The 16,663-nt window shown below is 47.5% G+C and overlaps 1 protein-coding gene and 1 long non-coding RNA gene across 2 annotated transcripts in view; both read left to right on the top strand.

The window, feature by feature from the left end:
* Nucleotides 1–16,663, top strand: part of LOC310848919 — a 222,257-nt gene that overhangs the window by 43,562 nt on the left and 162,032 nt on the right. The window lies entirely within an intron of this gene.
* Nucleotides 1,985–16,089, top strand: LOC310848899 (snaclec bitiscetin subunit beta-like). The gene is made up of 6 exons (XM_083748496.1): nt 1,985–2,092; nt 4,439–4,524; nt 6,687–6,913; nt 9,763–9,900; nt 13,501–13,636; nt 15,713–16,089. The coding sequence occupies exons 2-6, from the start codon at nt 4,458–4,460 to the stop codon at nt 15,793–15,795; spliced, it is 651 nt and encodes a 216-aa protein (XP_083604622.1). The 5' UTR covers nt 1,985–2,092; nt 4,439–4,457; the 3' UTR covers nt 15,796–16,089.

The raw sequence follows: 16,663 nt of genomic DNA, 5'->3' as shown, positions 1-16,663 counted from the left end.
TTCCAACAAAATATTAAAATACAATAATCCTTCAGACATTAAAAGCTTCCCTCAACAGGGCTGCCTTCAGATGTCTCCTAAAAGTCTGGTAGTTGTTTTTCTCTTTGACATCTGGTGGGAGGGCGTTCCACAGGGTGGGCGCCACTACCGAGAAGGCCCTCTGCCTGGTTCCCTGTAACCTCACTTCTCACAGTGAGGGAACCACCAGAAGACCCTCAGCGCTGGACCTCAGTGTTCGGGTTGAACGATGGGGTGGAGACGCTCCTTCAGGTAAACTGGACCGAGGCCATTTAGGGCTTTAAAGGTCAGCGCCAACACTTTGAATTGTGCTTGGAAACATACCGGGAGCCAATGTAGGTCTTTCAAGACTGGTGATATGTGGTCTAGGTGGCCACCGCCAGTCACAAGTCTAGCTGCTGCATTCTGGATTAGTTGTAGTTTCCAGGTCACCTTCAAAGGTAGCCCCACGTAGAGTGCATTGCAGTAGTCCAAGCGGGAGATAACTAGAGCATGCACCACTCTGGCGAGACAGTCTGCGGGCAGGGAGGGTCTCAGCCTGTGTCCCAGATGGAGCTGCCCTGGACACAGAATTGACCTGCACCTGCATGGACAGCTGTGAGTCCAGAATGACTCCCAGGCTGCGCACCTGGACCTTCAGGGGCACAGTTACCCCATTCAGGACCAGGGAGTCCCCCACACCTGCCTGCCTTCTGTCCCCCAAAAACAGTACTTCTGTGTTGTCAGGATTCAACCTCAATCTGTTAGCCACCATCTATCTTCCAACCGCCTCTAGGCACTCACACAGGACCTTCACCACCTTCACTAGTTCTGATTTGAAAGAGAGGTAGAGCTGGGTATCATCCGCATACTTGGTTCTACCCAATTTCTCCTTCTCCTTCTCAGCAGTACTTGCACAGAACAGCGCTTTCCCTTCTACTTCCAGTCCAGAATGACTCCCAGCCTGTGCACCTGGTCCTTCAGGGGCACAGTTACCCCATTCAAGACCAGGGAGTCCCCCACACCTGCCTGCCTTCTGTCACCCCAAAACAGTACTTCTGACTTGTCAGGATTCAACCTCAATCTGTCAGCTGCCATCCATCCTCCAACCACCTCCAGACACTCACACAGGACCACAAGGGCTTAGCCCCTAGGAGGTGGCACCCCTGGTGCTCAAAAATGGTTCCCTATCCTCCTAGAAAAAAGTGACAAGTGGCGTGCCGTTAGGGTCTGTCCTGGGCCCATTGTTGTTCAACATCTTTAGAAACAACTTGGACAAAGGATTTGAGGGGCTGCCCACCAAATCTGCAGATGACCCTAAACTTGGAGGGGTAACGAATGCCGCAGAAGGCAGAATCAAGATTCAACATAACCTTAACCGGGATGCCTATCTGTCATGGATGCTTTAGTTGAAATTCCTTCATTGCAGGGGGATGGACTCTACAATTCTATCATGAATCTAATTATAATTTATGGTTTGGGGGCAGATCCCCATAATCTCTATATCCAGTGAAGCATTAGAATTCGAGCAAACTCGTAAATTCATTGCAGTGATTTGGATTAGATTGCCCCTGGCAGACCTTCCAACCATAGCTGTCAACTTTCAGATTTGAAAATAAGGGATCAGCAGCCTCACCTGTCCTGGGGACAGTCTACGGGATATCTAACAATCCGGAATAGCAGTGGGAAGCAGTGGGAAACGACGCTGGAATAAGGGAATTTCCCACAAAAAAAGGGAAGGTTGACAGCTATGCTTCCAGCTCTGCCATTCTATGATTCTATGTGCCCTACATTGGTTAGTACAGTAGGTCTATTCTCTGTGTTCATACTCCATGGATGAATAAGATTCAAGTATGTGTTTGTGAAAGGTGTTAGGGATCATCAATTAAACTAACAGTGGTGTCAAAGACAAGCCCCCACCCTCCTTTGCTTAAGGAGGAGAGTATATATAAAAATAAAGACATGCACTATTAGCCTTCTTGTGCAAAGGAAAAAGCTCCAGTCATCCAAAAGTTGGATAAATACTACTTAAAACTGCTGCTGCCCATTACTAGTGTTAAAAGAAGGGAAGAAAAGGGAACAATCTACGAAACAGGTATTTCTCTAAATAGACATTTCATTAAAATGCATATATTTATTTCAAACATGTGAAATACCGTATTTTTCGCCCTATAAGACGCACTTTTCCAGCTCCAAAAATGAAGGGGAAATGTGTGTGCGTCTTATGGGGCGAATGCAGGCTCCTTGGCTTCAGCGATAGCAGCGCGAAGCCTCCGAAGCCTGCACTCCAGAGGCTTCGCGTTGCTTCTGCTGAAGCCAGGAGAGTCTGCTCTTTGAAGCTGGCGGTGGGGGAAAGCAGCGCTTCCCCCATCGCCAGCCCCAGAGGATGGGGGGCAGTGGGAAGGGGCGCGAAGCCTTCCTGCTACTCTCCAACCCGGCTTGGAGGCTGGCGGTGGTAGAAAGCAGGCTTTTCCCCAAAGAGGGAGAAGGGACGGACTGGCGGAGTCCGTCCCTTCTCCCTCCTGTGGGCTTTTGCGGGAGATGGGGGAATTCCCCCACCTCCTGCAAAAGCGGGCAAAAGCCGGGCACTCTTTAAAGGGGCTGCGAGGCTTTGCTGGCTTTTCTAGGAGGTGGGGGAATTCCCCCACCTCACAGAAAAGCCGGCAAGAGCCGTGCAGCCTTTAAAGAGCACACAGCTCTTGGGGGCTTTTCCCCAAGGAGGGAGAAGGGACAGACTGGCGGAGTCCGTCCCTTCTCCCTCCTGTGGGCTTTTGTGGGAGATGGGGGAATTCCCCCACCTCCCGCAAAAGCAGGCAAAAGCCCTGCGCTCTTTAAAGCGGCTGTGTAGCTTCTGCTGGCTTTTCTAGGAGGTGGGGGAATTCCCCCACCTCCTAGAAAAGCCCGTAGGAGCCGCGCAGCCTTTAAAGAGCGTGCCGCTCTTGGGGGCTTTTCCTAGAGGAGGGAGAAGGGACTGACTGGCCATTTCAGTCCCTTCTCCCTCCTGGTCGAAAAGCCCGCAGGAGTCATGCACGGCTCCTGTGGGCTTTTGCGGGAGGTGGGGGAATTCCGCCACCTCCCACAAAAGCAGGAAGAAGGTCTTGGAGTAGCGCACAGGCTGCGTGCAGCCTGTCCGCTGCTCCCAGAGCTGCGGGGGGGGGGGGGGAATCATATTTTTTTCCTTGATTTCCCCCCCCCCCTGAAAACTAGGTGCGTCCTATGGGCCGGTGCGTCCTATAGGGCGAAAAATACGGTAACTTCCAAGGTGGCATACAAATATTCCTCTTTATGGCGTCACCACCCATATCAAGGAATGGAGGAGAGATTTGATTCAGGTCTCCTTTGAATTCGAATCTATTAAATCTGAACTTTCCAAAACAATATGAAAAGTGAATTATGTGAATTTTGTCGTGCAACTCACAACCAGTGTTTACATAAGTGCAAATGTTAAGGGAGAGAGCACTTAAACATGCATTTACTGGTGATAACAACATAATAACTAATATTAAATAATATTATGTTAGGATAAATTGCTTGCAAAAATTTGTATGTTAGTCGAAACGGTGTTTATTAGGATAAATTTGTAATAAAAGGCTGATGAAGTTCTGCAAAGGTTGTTGTTTTCTAAATCTAATTGCTGCAAAATCTGGAGAACTGCATTTAAGATTTGCAAAATGAGAGAGGACAAAAACTTTAGAAAAGAATGGGGAAAATTTGTAAGTTACTTTGGAGACCACTGTAAGCAGATGGAAACAAACGCAGGATTTTTATTTCACTTGTAGTGTAAAATTTACCATGGATAATATGGTTTGATATAAAAAGTAGAGTATGGATGAATATGCAGTGGTAGATGTTTAAAATGAGACACCATGGAGGAGATGGGGGGGAAGTCCTGAGATCCAGAGAATCTCTTTATATAGATACATTTTTTATTCCCTGTTTATTTGTACTTTGTATTTGTAAAACCAATAAAAATGATGCTTTAAAAAAGATTGCAAAATGAGAAATGGAGAAAACCAAAATTGACAGGTCCTTCCATCCCTACCCACATCCCACAGTTCTCCTATGTAACAGAAGATATGACATAGTATATTTGGTGCTCCACTGAACATGTTCTGCACTTTTGTGCATTCCCTCTCCTGCTCCCTCTCTCTCTCTCACACACACAGTGATGGATCAGTAATCCATTTCTTTATCATCAGGCTTTAGGCGAGACTGCCACTTTACTGAAAAATTAGCTCACAATCTTGCAGTTTGGGAAATTCATGTCATGTCTGAGCTGCACGTGTCTTCTCGATTAATTAATCAACTAATTAAATTAACTTGAGAGCTTCAAATGGTCTGAGTTCAATTTCAGGTACTTGTTAAAGTGGAAGAAGATCGGAATTTTGATCTTCATACATGAAAGCAGGTGTTCACGCAAACATTCTTTCCTTCACTGTAGGTGGAAGTTCTGCTACTAAATGGCAATGAAGCCACATTCAGTTTTGATGCTCTACCTAGGAGTGCTGCTTCTCCCTGTATCTGAAGGTGAGATTAAAGTGCCTCGTGATCTTGATGTGAACCCATCTCCTGATACATCACCTTGACTTTTTGCTATATTCCCACACTGGCAGTGGTACAACTAGATACTTTTAGAACTTGGACTAAGTGGTTTGATTTGCACAACCCTTTTAGACAAAATCTTTGCCAGGACTTGCTCCTGTGTTAACTGAAGGTTATGGGCTGATAACCTGGGAAAAGGCAGGAAGTGGACTCATCCTTTTGTCTTCCCTGGAGCCCAGCAGGCGGGGAGGGGGAGCTAGGTCTGCAGTTGAGACAAAGGCCAGAGCTTTAGTCTTGCCAGGGAATGAAGAAGAAACCATGTTTCTCCCCAATGGAGGAAGCAGGGTCTACTGGGGTAGACTGAACTCTGAAACTATGCTTACGACCCACTTCTGTATATGTAAATGAATGAAAGTACTACAAAATGCCAGTGAACTTCCCATTGGCTCAAAGGAAACAAAACTGTAGTATGTTGCGCCCAAAAATTCCTCACTGCTCTGGCAGTGGAGAGTATCTGGGAGTAAGGTTTGGGGTTATGCCCCAGTAAGTGGCTGTAATGATGAAGTACAGTGGTACCTCAGGTTAAGAACTTAATTCATTCTGGAGGTCCGTTCTTAACCTGAAACTGTTCTCAACTTGAGGTACCACTTTAGCTAATGGGGCCTCCTGCTGCTGCCGCACCACCAGAGCCCGATTTCTGTTCTCATCCTGAAGCAAAGTTCTTAACCTGAAGCACTATTTCTGGGTTAGTGGAGTCTGTAACCTGAAGCGTATGTAACCTGAAGCGTATGTAACCTGAAGCGTATGTAACCTGAGGTACCACTGTACTAGGATTGACCGGATGTTGATTGGATGCAAGCAGCCTCTAAGGAAAATTTTGCATTCACCTCAATATTGTTCCAGGCCACCCAAATCTCTGCCAAGCAATAGCAGGAGTCTGGGTGTCTTGGCACTTAACCAGGGTTTGTGTTTCCTTGGGGGAAAATGAGGCACAGTGGCGAACTGGTACCTTTAAGAATGATGGTTTACTCACACACCTGAGTTTACAGAGATAGTTCAAAACATTTACATTTCCAGAACGGCTTGTCTTTTCCAGCAGCACAACATTGGATTCCCAGGCATCTTAAGAGCAATGCCCCTGTCTCTCTGTCACAGCCTGCTCCAGCCAGCCATCATAGTTGCATCCCTTCCATCTCCACATGAGGTTAATAATAATAATAATAATAATTTGTTATTTATACCTCTCCCATCTGGCTGGGTTTCCCCAGCCACTCTGGGCGGCTTCCAACAAAGTATTAAAACACAATAGTCCTTCAGATATTAAAAGCTTCCCTAAACAGGGCTGCCTTCAGATGTCTCCTAAAAGTCTGGTAGTTGTTTCTTCCTTTGACATCTGGTGGGAGGCTGTTCCACAGGGCGGGTGCCACTACTGAGAAGGCCCTCTGCCTGGTTCCCTGTAACTTGGCTTCTCGCAGTGAGGGAACCTCCAGAAGACCCTGGGCGCTGGACCTCAGGGTCAGGGCAGAACAATGGGGTGGAGACGCTCCTTCAGGTATACTGGACTGAGGCCATTTAGGGCTTTAAAGGTCAGCATCAACAGTTTGAATTGTGCTTGGAAATGTACTGGGAGCCAATGTAGGTCTTTCAGTACCAGTGTTATGTGGTCTCAGCGGCTGCTCCCAGTCACCAGTCTGGCTGCCGCATTCTGGATTACTTGTAGTTTCCGGGTCATGTGGCCAGCAGGACTAAGCATCTTCTGGCGAACCAGAGCAGCGCACAGAAACGCCATTTACCTTCCTGCCAGAGCAGTACCTATTTATCTACTTGCATTTTGACGTGCTTTTGAACTGCTGGGTTGGCAGGAGCAGGGACCGAGCAACAGCAGCTCACCCCGTCACAGGGATTCGAACCACTGACCTTCTGATCAGCAAGTCTCTTAGGAATACTATATAGGAAGACTATAAAACCTGTTGTTAACGTGTCTGCTTTGCAAGGAATAAAACCTGACTGAGCCATTTTGAAAGTGCTTCAGAGGAATAGCCTTGCCAACTCTTCAATTTCCACCCTATTTAGGGTCTTCACCTTTTATTTAAAAATGATTGGGGCTGTTTCTCATGGGGTGTCTGATTTTGTACTTTTCCCCCCAGGCAATGGGCTTCCGGAGGTCAAGTCCCGCGAACGCCGGTTCTTGCTGGGAAACGTTTTTGATTGGAACAAGCCTCCTTCCGGGGACAATGAGGTCCCAGTATCCCGTGACTCCTCTGTGGCCGAGCCAGAATTGTTTTGCCAAGGCGGCTGCCTTGATGGCTGGATAAGTTACCTGGGCCAGTGCTACATGTTTGTTCAGAAACGAGAGACATGGGAAGCAGCTGAGGTAGGGGCATCTTCAAAATTAATTCAAATCAAATTGATGGCAACCATTAGGCTAGAGTTCTGTGAAGATTGCCAAAGGAGGGAGTCTGGCTGTGCCTTGGCCAAAGGCCTGGTGGAACAGCTCTGTGGAAAGATGTCAAGTCCTGCAGGGCCCTAGTCTCTTGTGACAGAGCGTTCCACCAGATCAGAGCCACAGCTGAAAAGCCCTGGCTCTAGTTGAGGCCAGCCTAACCTCCCTGTGGCCTGGGACCTTCAAGATGTTTTTCTTTGAAGACCATAAGTTCCTCTGTGGGACATACCAGGAGAGGCGGTCCCGTAGGTTCAAGGGTCCTAGGCCGTATAGGGCTTTAATGGTTAAAACCAGCACCTTAAGCCTGATCATTTCCTTCCTTGCTTAGACTTTGTGCTTCATAAAACTCCTGCTGCCCTGCAACTCTCTGTTACGCTCCTCCCTTCCTAGGTTGCAGAAAAGAAGCAAGTCTCTACTTTGTTTTGTTCTTCAAGCATTTTTACAAAAAATAAACATGAAAAAGGGAAAGGGGGCTATGGCATTCAAGTTAATTTTAAGTAGCACCCAGGACCTGCTGTGAGATGTAAATGTTCTTGAATCAACTGGAAAGAGTCGCCATAGTGCTACTAAATTCAGAGTGTATGTAATGATTAAAACATGCAAAACAGTCATATCTAACTTAAAAAGAGGATGCTTCTCAGAAATTAACCAGGATCCACCTTGTTGAACACCTCTCTTCAGATCTTAGGCATCTTCATTGACTTTCAGTTTGTCCCTAGGTAAAATTTGAGGCTTTGGTTTTTACCTTTAAAGCCACAAATGGTTTGGGACCAGGTTATCTTCTCCCGTATGGACCTGCCTGTGGCGTTCGCACAGAGCCCCCGGTTGTTCCACGGACTATTGACCCTGCACCAACCCGGCTTATCTCTTCCACTGCCCCCAATAAGGTTTCCCCAGTAATATATTCAGACTCAGGTTGTAACATATTAACAAAGATTCCAGTTTATTGTGAATGCAAACAAGTTTTAAATACTTTGAAACACTGTAATCTGATTCACTCTTTCTCCATCTCCCCTATGTCTCTAACTCACTCCTATGCCTCCCACCCACAAGAAACCAACCAAACTAACTGCCCAAACCCCTGTGATGAGCCTTAAACACCGTTAGGCTCCGCCCCTGGGCTTTCTTATTGGTCAGCCTATTAACCCTTTCTCTCTCTCCCCCAGTATGACATCTCCATAATGAGTGGGCAAACACCATAGGGCCACCTGCCAAAGCATCTCTCTTTCCCAGAGTCCAGAGGCAAAACACTCTGAGGAAAGGAAGATGGCGGCCGCGACTGTTGGGAGCTTCAGTTTGCAGCAGTGTATCTGCTTAGTAGGGACGCGGGTGGCATTGTGCGTTAAACCACAGAGCCTAGGACTTGCCGATCAGAAGGTCGGTGGTTCAAATCCCTGTGATGGGGTGAGCTCCCGTTGCTCTGTCCCTGCTCCTGCCAACCTAGCAGTTCGAAAGAACGTCAAAGTGCAAGTAGATAAATAGGTACCTGTCAGGGGTTCAGAAGGAGAGACACAGGAGGGGGAGCAAATGGAGAGTGAGGAGGAGGAGTACGAGGGGGGCGCAGGCAGTGACAGTGGCCAGAGTTATTCCACAAGCCTCTCTAGCGAATCGGAGGACTCACAGAAGGGAGCGCCGGTGGCCAGAGCGAAGGGGGGTCCAGGGGGGAAGCCCCAGGAGGAAGGGGCCAGCGGGGAGTCCCTGAGCAGCAGCTGGAGATCAGGACCAGCGTCTCCACCAGAGCGCAGTGGGGAGGGGGAGTCCCAGGAGTCGGGACCAGTGTCCTCACTACCAGAGGGAGGAGAGGAGTCAGGTTTGGCAGCACCCACATCAGGAAGCGGGGAAACGGTCAGAAGGAAAGTCACCGGCTGGGCGCGCGCGCCAAGTTCAAATGTACAGGAGCGCGGCACAGCGGGGAGCCCGGGAAGCGAGCCAGGTCCTAAAGCCCGCCGGAGGGAGGGGCAAGACTCAGGAGGCTCAGCGTCAGAGGAGTCCAGGAAGGAGGGAACCCCAGAGGGCAGAAGGACCCAGCGCAGGAAAGAGCAGCGCAAGAGGTGGAGCCGGGCTAGAATCTTAAACTGGTGTGGGTGGAGCAGTGAGTCAGAGGGGACTTAGCCGGTCTAGGGTCGAGACGTGGGTCTGCGCGCCCAGAGCTTGGAAATGGAAACTAAACTTTAATAAAGACTTTTGTATATAACATCCACTGGGCGTTGGTCCTCTGTGAGCTGGGACCTAGCGGCAGTCCTGACAGTACCACTCTGGCGGAAAGGTAAACGGCGTTTCCATGCGCTGCTCTGGTTCGTCATGCTGCTCTTAGTCATGCTGGCCACATGACCCGGAAGCTGTACGCCGGCTCCCTCGGCCAATAAAGCGAGATGAGCGCCGCAACCCCAGAGTCGGTCACGACTGGACCTAATGGTCAGGGGTCCCCTTTACCTATCTGCTTAGTAAAAAGGAAAGGAGACACAAAGGAAAGATTTTGCAGTGACTGCTGCTGACGGGGTGCTGTCATCCACCCCACCCTTCATGTTAGGCCCTGGACCTGTGCCCACTAATGGTCCCATTGGGAGGCATAAAAGTGGCCTACTCAGTCTCCTGTAAGGGGTCATCTGTGTCTCTGTGACTCACTGCTTCCATATTATTTCACCCCTGTTGCATAAAATGGTGGTCCTTTGCACAGAGATACTCATGATGATTCTTCAATACAAAATCTGACGGTAGCATTTCCTGAGGCATTTTCACACCTTCTTCAGTTGCCTTCTCATTTCCAATTTACTTTCCAGAGAACTTGCCAGCGCAAAGTCACAGGTGGACATCTGACTAGCGTCTCAAGTGCCGAACACAATGACTTCCTTGTGAGTCTGGCGACTTACCACGGACAAGAGACGGCCCAGTTCTGGACAGGAGGAAGCCACAAAAAGGCAAGTTCAACTAAGGTAAAGGTAAAGGTACCCCTGCCCGTACGGGCCAGTCTTGACAGACTCTGGGGTTGTGCGCCCATCTCACTTAAGAGGCCAGGGGCCAGCGCTGTCCGGAGACACTTCCGGGTCACGTGGCCAGCGTGACATCGCTGCTCTGGCGAGCCAGAGCCGCACACGGAAACGCCGTTTACCTTCCCGCTGGTAAGCGGTCCCTATTTATCTACTTGCACCTGGAGGTGCTTTCGAACTGCTAGGTTGGCAGGCGCTGGGACCGAGCAGCGGGAGCGCACCCCGCTGCAGGGATTCGAACCGCCGACCTTTCGATCGGCAAGTCCTAGGCGCTGAGGCTTTAACCCACAGCGCCACCTGCATCCCCAAGTCCAACTAGAACAACACTAAAAATGGTAACTCCACACCTCTCTGGAGAGAAGAAAAAATACAGTGGTACCTCTGGTTAAGAAGTTTAATTCGTTCCGGAGGTCTGTTCTTAACCTGAAACTGTTCTTAACCCGAGGTACCACTTTAGCTAATGGGGCCTCCTGCTGCCGCCGCGCTGCCGCCACGTGATTTCTGTTCTCATCCTGAAGCAAAGTTCTTAACCTGAAGCACTATTTCTGGGTTAGCAAAGTCTGTAACCTGAAGTGTCTGTAACCTGAAGCGTCTGTAACCCGAGATACCACTGTATACGGCACAGTTGCATTACCAAAGCAAAACATGGCACTTAAATGTTTTGCAGATACAATTTTTACCATTCTAACTCCTCTACCCAGAACTCTATAAGCCTGAGGGCTCATTCACACTTCTGCTGGTCCCATGCTTTCTAAACACGGGTTGAAGCGGTTTTGCCTTTGCACTCTTTAGTGATAAATTGGAACAAACAGCAATCCACAGAAAACCTAGTTGCTGTTTGCTCTGATTCAGCGCTCAGCTCAACCACAGGTTTCCCAAGGGAAAGCAAACAAAAGTGTGGCTAATTAAGAAAGAGCTGTCAATCCTTTCCGTGTTCTGATTGATCTCTAGGTACTTCATCACCCCTGTTCTATAGGTGGTTCCCCCTCAAAATGAGGGGCAGAACGATGTGAATTTGGGCACAGACACAGTGTGCACACCACACATTGCCTTGCCAAGTCATTCCCCCCTTCCGTACACCACAAGCCAGGTGTGGGTCAGGTAAAGAGCTGGCTCAGCCTGAAATACACTCAGAGTCGAGTGTGAATTTTGTGCTCTTTATTCAGCTGGTACGAGCAATGACTGAAACTTTCCCTAAAATGTCTAGCTATATATATATTATTTACACAATGGGCCCCGCGTGATTGGCTAATTCCGGGCTCCTCCTGCAGGCCAATCAGGTTGCTGATTCACTTCATTCAGGAGCCTGATTGGCTGCTCCTGCTGATTCACTTCCACCTGGAGCTGGATTGGGTGGCTCCTGCGGACCAATCAGACTGCTGCATTCTGGATCCTATTGTTCCAGGATTCAGCTCAGGAAATAACACAGCCCAAATAGGACAAAGTACAATCCAAGGGATGCGGGTGGCGCTGTGTGTTAAACCACAGAGCCTAGGACTTCCTGATAAGAAGGTCGGTGGTTCGAATCTCTGTGACGGGGTGAGCTCCCGTTGCTCGGTCCCTGCTCCTGCCAACCTAGCAGTTCGAAAGCACATCAAAGGGCAAGTAGATAAATAGGTACCGCTTCGGCGGGAAGGTAAACGGCATTTCTGTGCACTGCTCTGGTTCTCCAGAAGCAGCTTAGTCATGCTGGCCACATGACCCGGAAGCTGTACGCCGGCTCCCTCAGCCAATAAAGCGAGGTGAGCGCCGCAACCCCAGAGTCGACCACGACTGGATCTAATGGTCAGGGGTCCCTTTACCTTTACCTTTACAATCCAAGGCTGTTGGGTCTTGCGGAGCCCTTTGCTGAGCACTCTGTGGGACACAGCAACCAACCCATCGCTGCTGCTTTGCAGCCTGTGCCTCTGCCTTTGCAATCCAATTTCAAATCATGTGGACAAAAATTACCACATGGCGTAACAGTGACCAGGAGCGAAACTGGGCTTTATTTCACCAGGGTCAAAGAGGCAGTTTGGCACATACACACACACACACCCCACACATTTGCATACACATGCAAAGGGACTGGAAACCTCAAAGGCACTCCTCCGGAGGCTTCACTCAGGGCAAAAAACCTGGATAGCCACACACACACACCGTAGCTATGGCACTGTAGTGACATCAGGTGATTGACAGGTAGGCAGCCTTACCCTCTTGTCCAGCTTGGGCTGCAGTGGGTTCTGGAGCTAATGATCTGGGGTGCTGATCAGATCTGGGGTGCTGCAGCCCTGCAGCAAGGAAAGTGTGTGCCCACTGGCGGAGGAAGAGACATACGGGGGAGCGCACTGCCCCTGGCAGTGCAATCCTGGTGGGGTGCCATCACGGCTGTCCCCCCGCCTGCGCTGGGCACACGCCCCTACGGGCGGCACACCCCGTCCCTACAGCCGGCCCCAGCCCCGCCCCCGCCCCACCTGCTCTCTGCCCCCCCGGTGCCCAAGCATGAAGCTCCGCCACTGTATTATAGCTGTCAACCATCCCTTATTTGGTGGGAAAGTCCCTTATCCCAGCGCTGTGTCCTGCTGCTGTCCCTTATTGATGATGTCCCTTAAATTTCCCGGGTTTCAAAGGAAGCAGCTCCTCTCCCTCCCTGCCTGCTGGCCAGGGAGGAGGGAGGCTCCAACTGTGTTGCTTGGCTGCGTTGCTCAGCCAATAAGGAGTCTAAAAACAACTGGGGGGTGGAGCTTGCATGCTTTGTGCTGATCAAATCGGCCACATTGCCTGGGGACTCGCCTTTGCTCAGCGCTTCCCAGCGGAGAGGTGATGGTGGTTTTCCTTGTTGCATCCCCTTTGCCGGGTTGCTGCGCTGTGGGAACCACCGCTTGAGGCTTCGTTTGGCTGCTGGCTGGGCTTTCTGCCTTTGGCTCAGAGGGGCTCAGAAGTTGAACATACCTGTGTTCGGAAAATCCCTTATTTTGGCTGCTGATCCCTTATTTTCGAGGCTGCTTGTCCCTTATTTTCAAATCAGTAAGTTGACAGCTATGCACTGTATGTGCCAACTCTATGGTGCAGAATGCAGCTCTGCTTGAGTGTGTGAACCAGGCTTTGAAACATGTTCCCACACTTCAGTGCTCATGTTTTCAGCTAAAGTAATAGCACGTTCAGAATTAAAAGTCATAGTTGCCATTAATATTTGACAGAGAAGCCTGTCTAACATGGTTAATAATGGAGCAGAGCTTTAGCTGACATCTAATTAAAAGGTTTGGTTTAGATTCTTGGAATAAGCTGTGCTCACCGAACAATGCTGAGTGGCAGATTCCATAAAATCTCGATCTGTTGGCAGAGAATTCATCTGATAAATTTCGCACCGGACATTATTTATGCCCTTTTAAAGTATGGAAACCCCACTTCATGCAAGAAACTTTTGTGCGCATCCCTTTGGAAATGCCTCTCACTCATTCCGTTTCAGTCGTGCTTGAATATGGAAATTCCTAAACAGTTTACCGGGTGGTGCGATGGTCTTCATTCAATTCCTGTTTGGTTATTCTGCAGGGATCTTCGCTAGAATGGACGGATGGCTCCGGGGCAAATTTCCTTCAGCGTCCACTGAGCTCAATTCTTCATGTTTTTGGGGAAGCAATTAACAGTATTCTGCACAGTCGCATCTGCTTAAAGATAAATCTAGGAGGTACACTGTAATCCACAAATATGATATATGTATTTGTTTAGTTCATCCCAGAAAGCTAGGTTTCCTCCACTTTTCAAAATTCTAAGTATTAAATACTCCTCTGGTCACTTTCCCAGCAACTGATACTTTAAGCTAAAGTGATATTTAACACTTTACATGTTGGTTGTGTTTTGTTTGCGTTGTGCCATTGAAATGCCATTGGATACAACAGGCTGATGTTAATTTTAGGACATCATTGAGTGCAATTTGCATCAAAGTTCTATTGCAGAATGGAGTGAGCTCCCTAAAAAGGAAGTTTAGAGCTGATTCACTCCCACCCTCCTCAGATTAGGCATTATTTTTATCAAACTAGTTCAAATCAGAGTTAAATGCCCAGCTGAACAACATTGCAGCAGTTGGTTGCCCAGGGATTTCATTTTGGGATAACAACTACATTCATCTTCAGTTTCACTGTAGAAAATTTGGTGGCTGCCATGTCTTGAGAAATTTGGCAAGCGTTAGCAAACCTGTTTTGACTTTCCTTGAAATCACTCAATATTTTATTTCAGGATGAATATCCATATTCTCCTAGGGTGCAATCCACCTTAGGTGCATTTTCAGTCAAAACCCTAATTGCAAAGTTTACGTTCAAATGCAAAGTTTACATTCTCCAGGCTCATATGGTGCTTGGAACTTTTAAAAGTAGTTTGGCAAACCTATTGAGGACATAACTGGTGCTCCAGAAAGGCTTGGAGCCCACAACTTCATCAGGGAGAAATTCCAGAAGAGTGGTCATATTATTCTGTTCTTTATGCTTTAGCAAAAGGGCTTTTATGATGGCCATATCATTCTGTGTGTGGTGGAAGTAATTTGAGCATACATTTCTTGCCCTGAAAACAAATGCATTTTAGTGTGCCCAAACCACCTCTACCACACTAAAACTGTAACATCTCCTGTCCCCCTGAAATAGTAAGGGTACCAGATGCATATAAAGTGAGTAATGAGCTGCTCAAAGAAAATCACTCACCCATTTTGTGGCAGATGTACAATCTTCTCTTAAGCGTAAAACTCAGGCGAAACAATTGATTCCTGTTTGCAGTGAAGAGAGCAGAACGCAACCCTCACTGGCTGATCATTTTGCCTATCATGTGGCTATTTTTCCTCCCCAGAGGGTATTTTCAAGTTTTCATAAACTGAATGGGTTTAATATATATAACTTTGTAAGTTTATTCAATTAAGCTTTTGTCTAGTGCTATATATATATTACCTCTCTCGCCCTGACCTAGCCACTGTGATCCACGCGACGGTCACCTCCAGACTGGATTATTGTAACTCACTCTTCGTGGGGCTGCCCTTGAGACTGACCCAGAAACTCCAGCGGGTGCAGAATGCCGTGGTGAGGCTCCTTATGGGGTCCTCTCTGCGAGTTCACGTTCACCCGGTGCTATACCAGCTGCACTGGCTCCCGGTGGAGTACAGGATCAGGTTTAAGGTGCTGGTTTAAACCTTTAAAGCCCTATACGGACTAGGACCCTCGTACCTACGGGACCGCCTCTCCTGGTATGTCCCACAGAGGAACCTACGGTCTTCAAACAAAAACATCTTGGAGGTCCCAGGCCACAGAGAGGTTAGGCTGGTCTCAACCAGAGCCAGGGCTTTTTCAGCTGTGGCCCCGATCTGGTGGAACGCTCTGTCACAAGAGACTAGGGCCCTGTGGGACTTGACATCTTTCCGCAGGGCCTGCAAGACAGAGCTGTTCCACCAGGCCTTTGGCCAAGGCACAGCCTGACCCCCTTCTTTGGTAATTCTTCCCAGAACTCTAGCCCAATGGTTGCCATCAATTTGATTTGAATTAATTTTATAATGAAATTATTTTAGAATGTGGTATTATTTTATTGTTGTTAGCCGCCCTGAGCCCAGCTTTGGCTGGGGAGGGAAATAAATAAATAAATAAATAAATAAATAAATAAATAAATAGACAAAAGCTTAATTGAATAAGCTTACAAGGTGCTTGGCATTTTTGATGAGAAGATAATATTTTTCTAATGAATTATTGGATTTTATTTTGTTTTTATTCACTATTTGCTTTTCTTCCAGGCCAGGGGAACTGGGATGGCTCTGATTGCAAAAAGAAGCTATCCTTTGTCTGCAGCTACAAACCCAACCTGACACCCCCATAATCGCAACAGAAAAATAATGCAACCTCTTCTACTGAACCTGCTTTAACAAACACGGACACGGACAAAATCAAGTTTTTTTGCTTAAGTGCTACTTGTTAAATGTGGTCCAGATATTGACACATGCCATTATTTAGAGTTCGTACTACTTAAATAAAGTCTGGCTCAATTTGAGTGCTTAACAAGATCTATGTGCCACTTAACCTCCACGGGGATTTGAGGAATATTGATGAGAAACCTTTAATTTAAAAATAATTACAAATCATTCATTAAAACATTACTTATTTCACCATTTAATGGCCTGGTCATACATTTTAAATGCTGAAAACACTCTCCTTAGGCGTGTCAGATAAATCCATGAAGAGTTAATTGAATGCTGTTATTGGGTTGAAAGAAAAAAGAAATGGTTGTAGTTTTAATCATCAGTTCAAAGAAAAGTCACACAAACATGAAAGGAAGTGCAAATCCAATGGAAAAATCATGTGTCTATCATTGTACACACAAAAGATACAGAAATTTGTCAACAGCACTGCTGAATGCAAACTTGTTATTATGGTTATGTATGTTTAATTGCTTTGCATTATACATCACTGTGTCCTGTATAAACAGACAGCTTCCCTTTGTTTTTTTCTTAATTATAACTTGTGTATCATTTGTTAGACATAATAGATATGTCTGCCTATGTGAGGCACAATTCACAAAGATATTCTCCTGAGCAGCAGCCCATGGGAAGAAATAGGGCAAAGCAAGAACACATCTCTTTGTGCAACAATCTTGATGGATATCTGGCAGAGAGGAACATTGCGATGGATTGTGTTTATAGTCAACAAATGACAAAAGCGTTGAAGGGAATTACAAAAAAATAATAATA

The sequence above is a fragment of the Podarcis gaigeae genome, assembly GCF_964106915.1.
Source record: "Podarcis gaigeae genome assembly, chromosome: 7".
Taxonomy (NCBI): Eukaryota; Metazoa; Chordata; class Lepidosauria; order Squamata; family Lacertidae; genus Podarcis; species Podarcis gaigeae.
The sequence above is the reverse complement of the archived record's forward strand: the minus strand, read 5'-3'. Positions and strand labels throughout refer to the sequence as shown.

Excerpts from the sequence above, each read along its gene's own strand:
- LOC310848899 (XM_083748496.1), top strand. The coding sequence starts at position 4,458 with ATGGCAATGAAGCCACATTCAGTTTTGATGCTCTACCTAGGAGTGCTG. Across the intron at positions 6,914-9,762 it reads AGACATGGGAAGCAGCTGAG|AGAACTTGCCAGCGCAAAGT; the intron begins GTAGGGGCATCT and ends TTTACTTTCCAG. Across the intron at positions 13,637-15,712 it reads CTTAAAGATAAATCTAGGAG|GCCAGGGGAACTGGGATGGC; the intron begins GTACACTGTAAT and ends CTTTTCTTCCAG.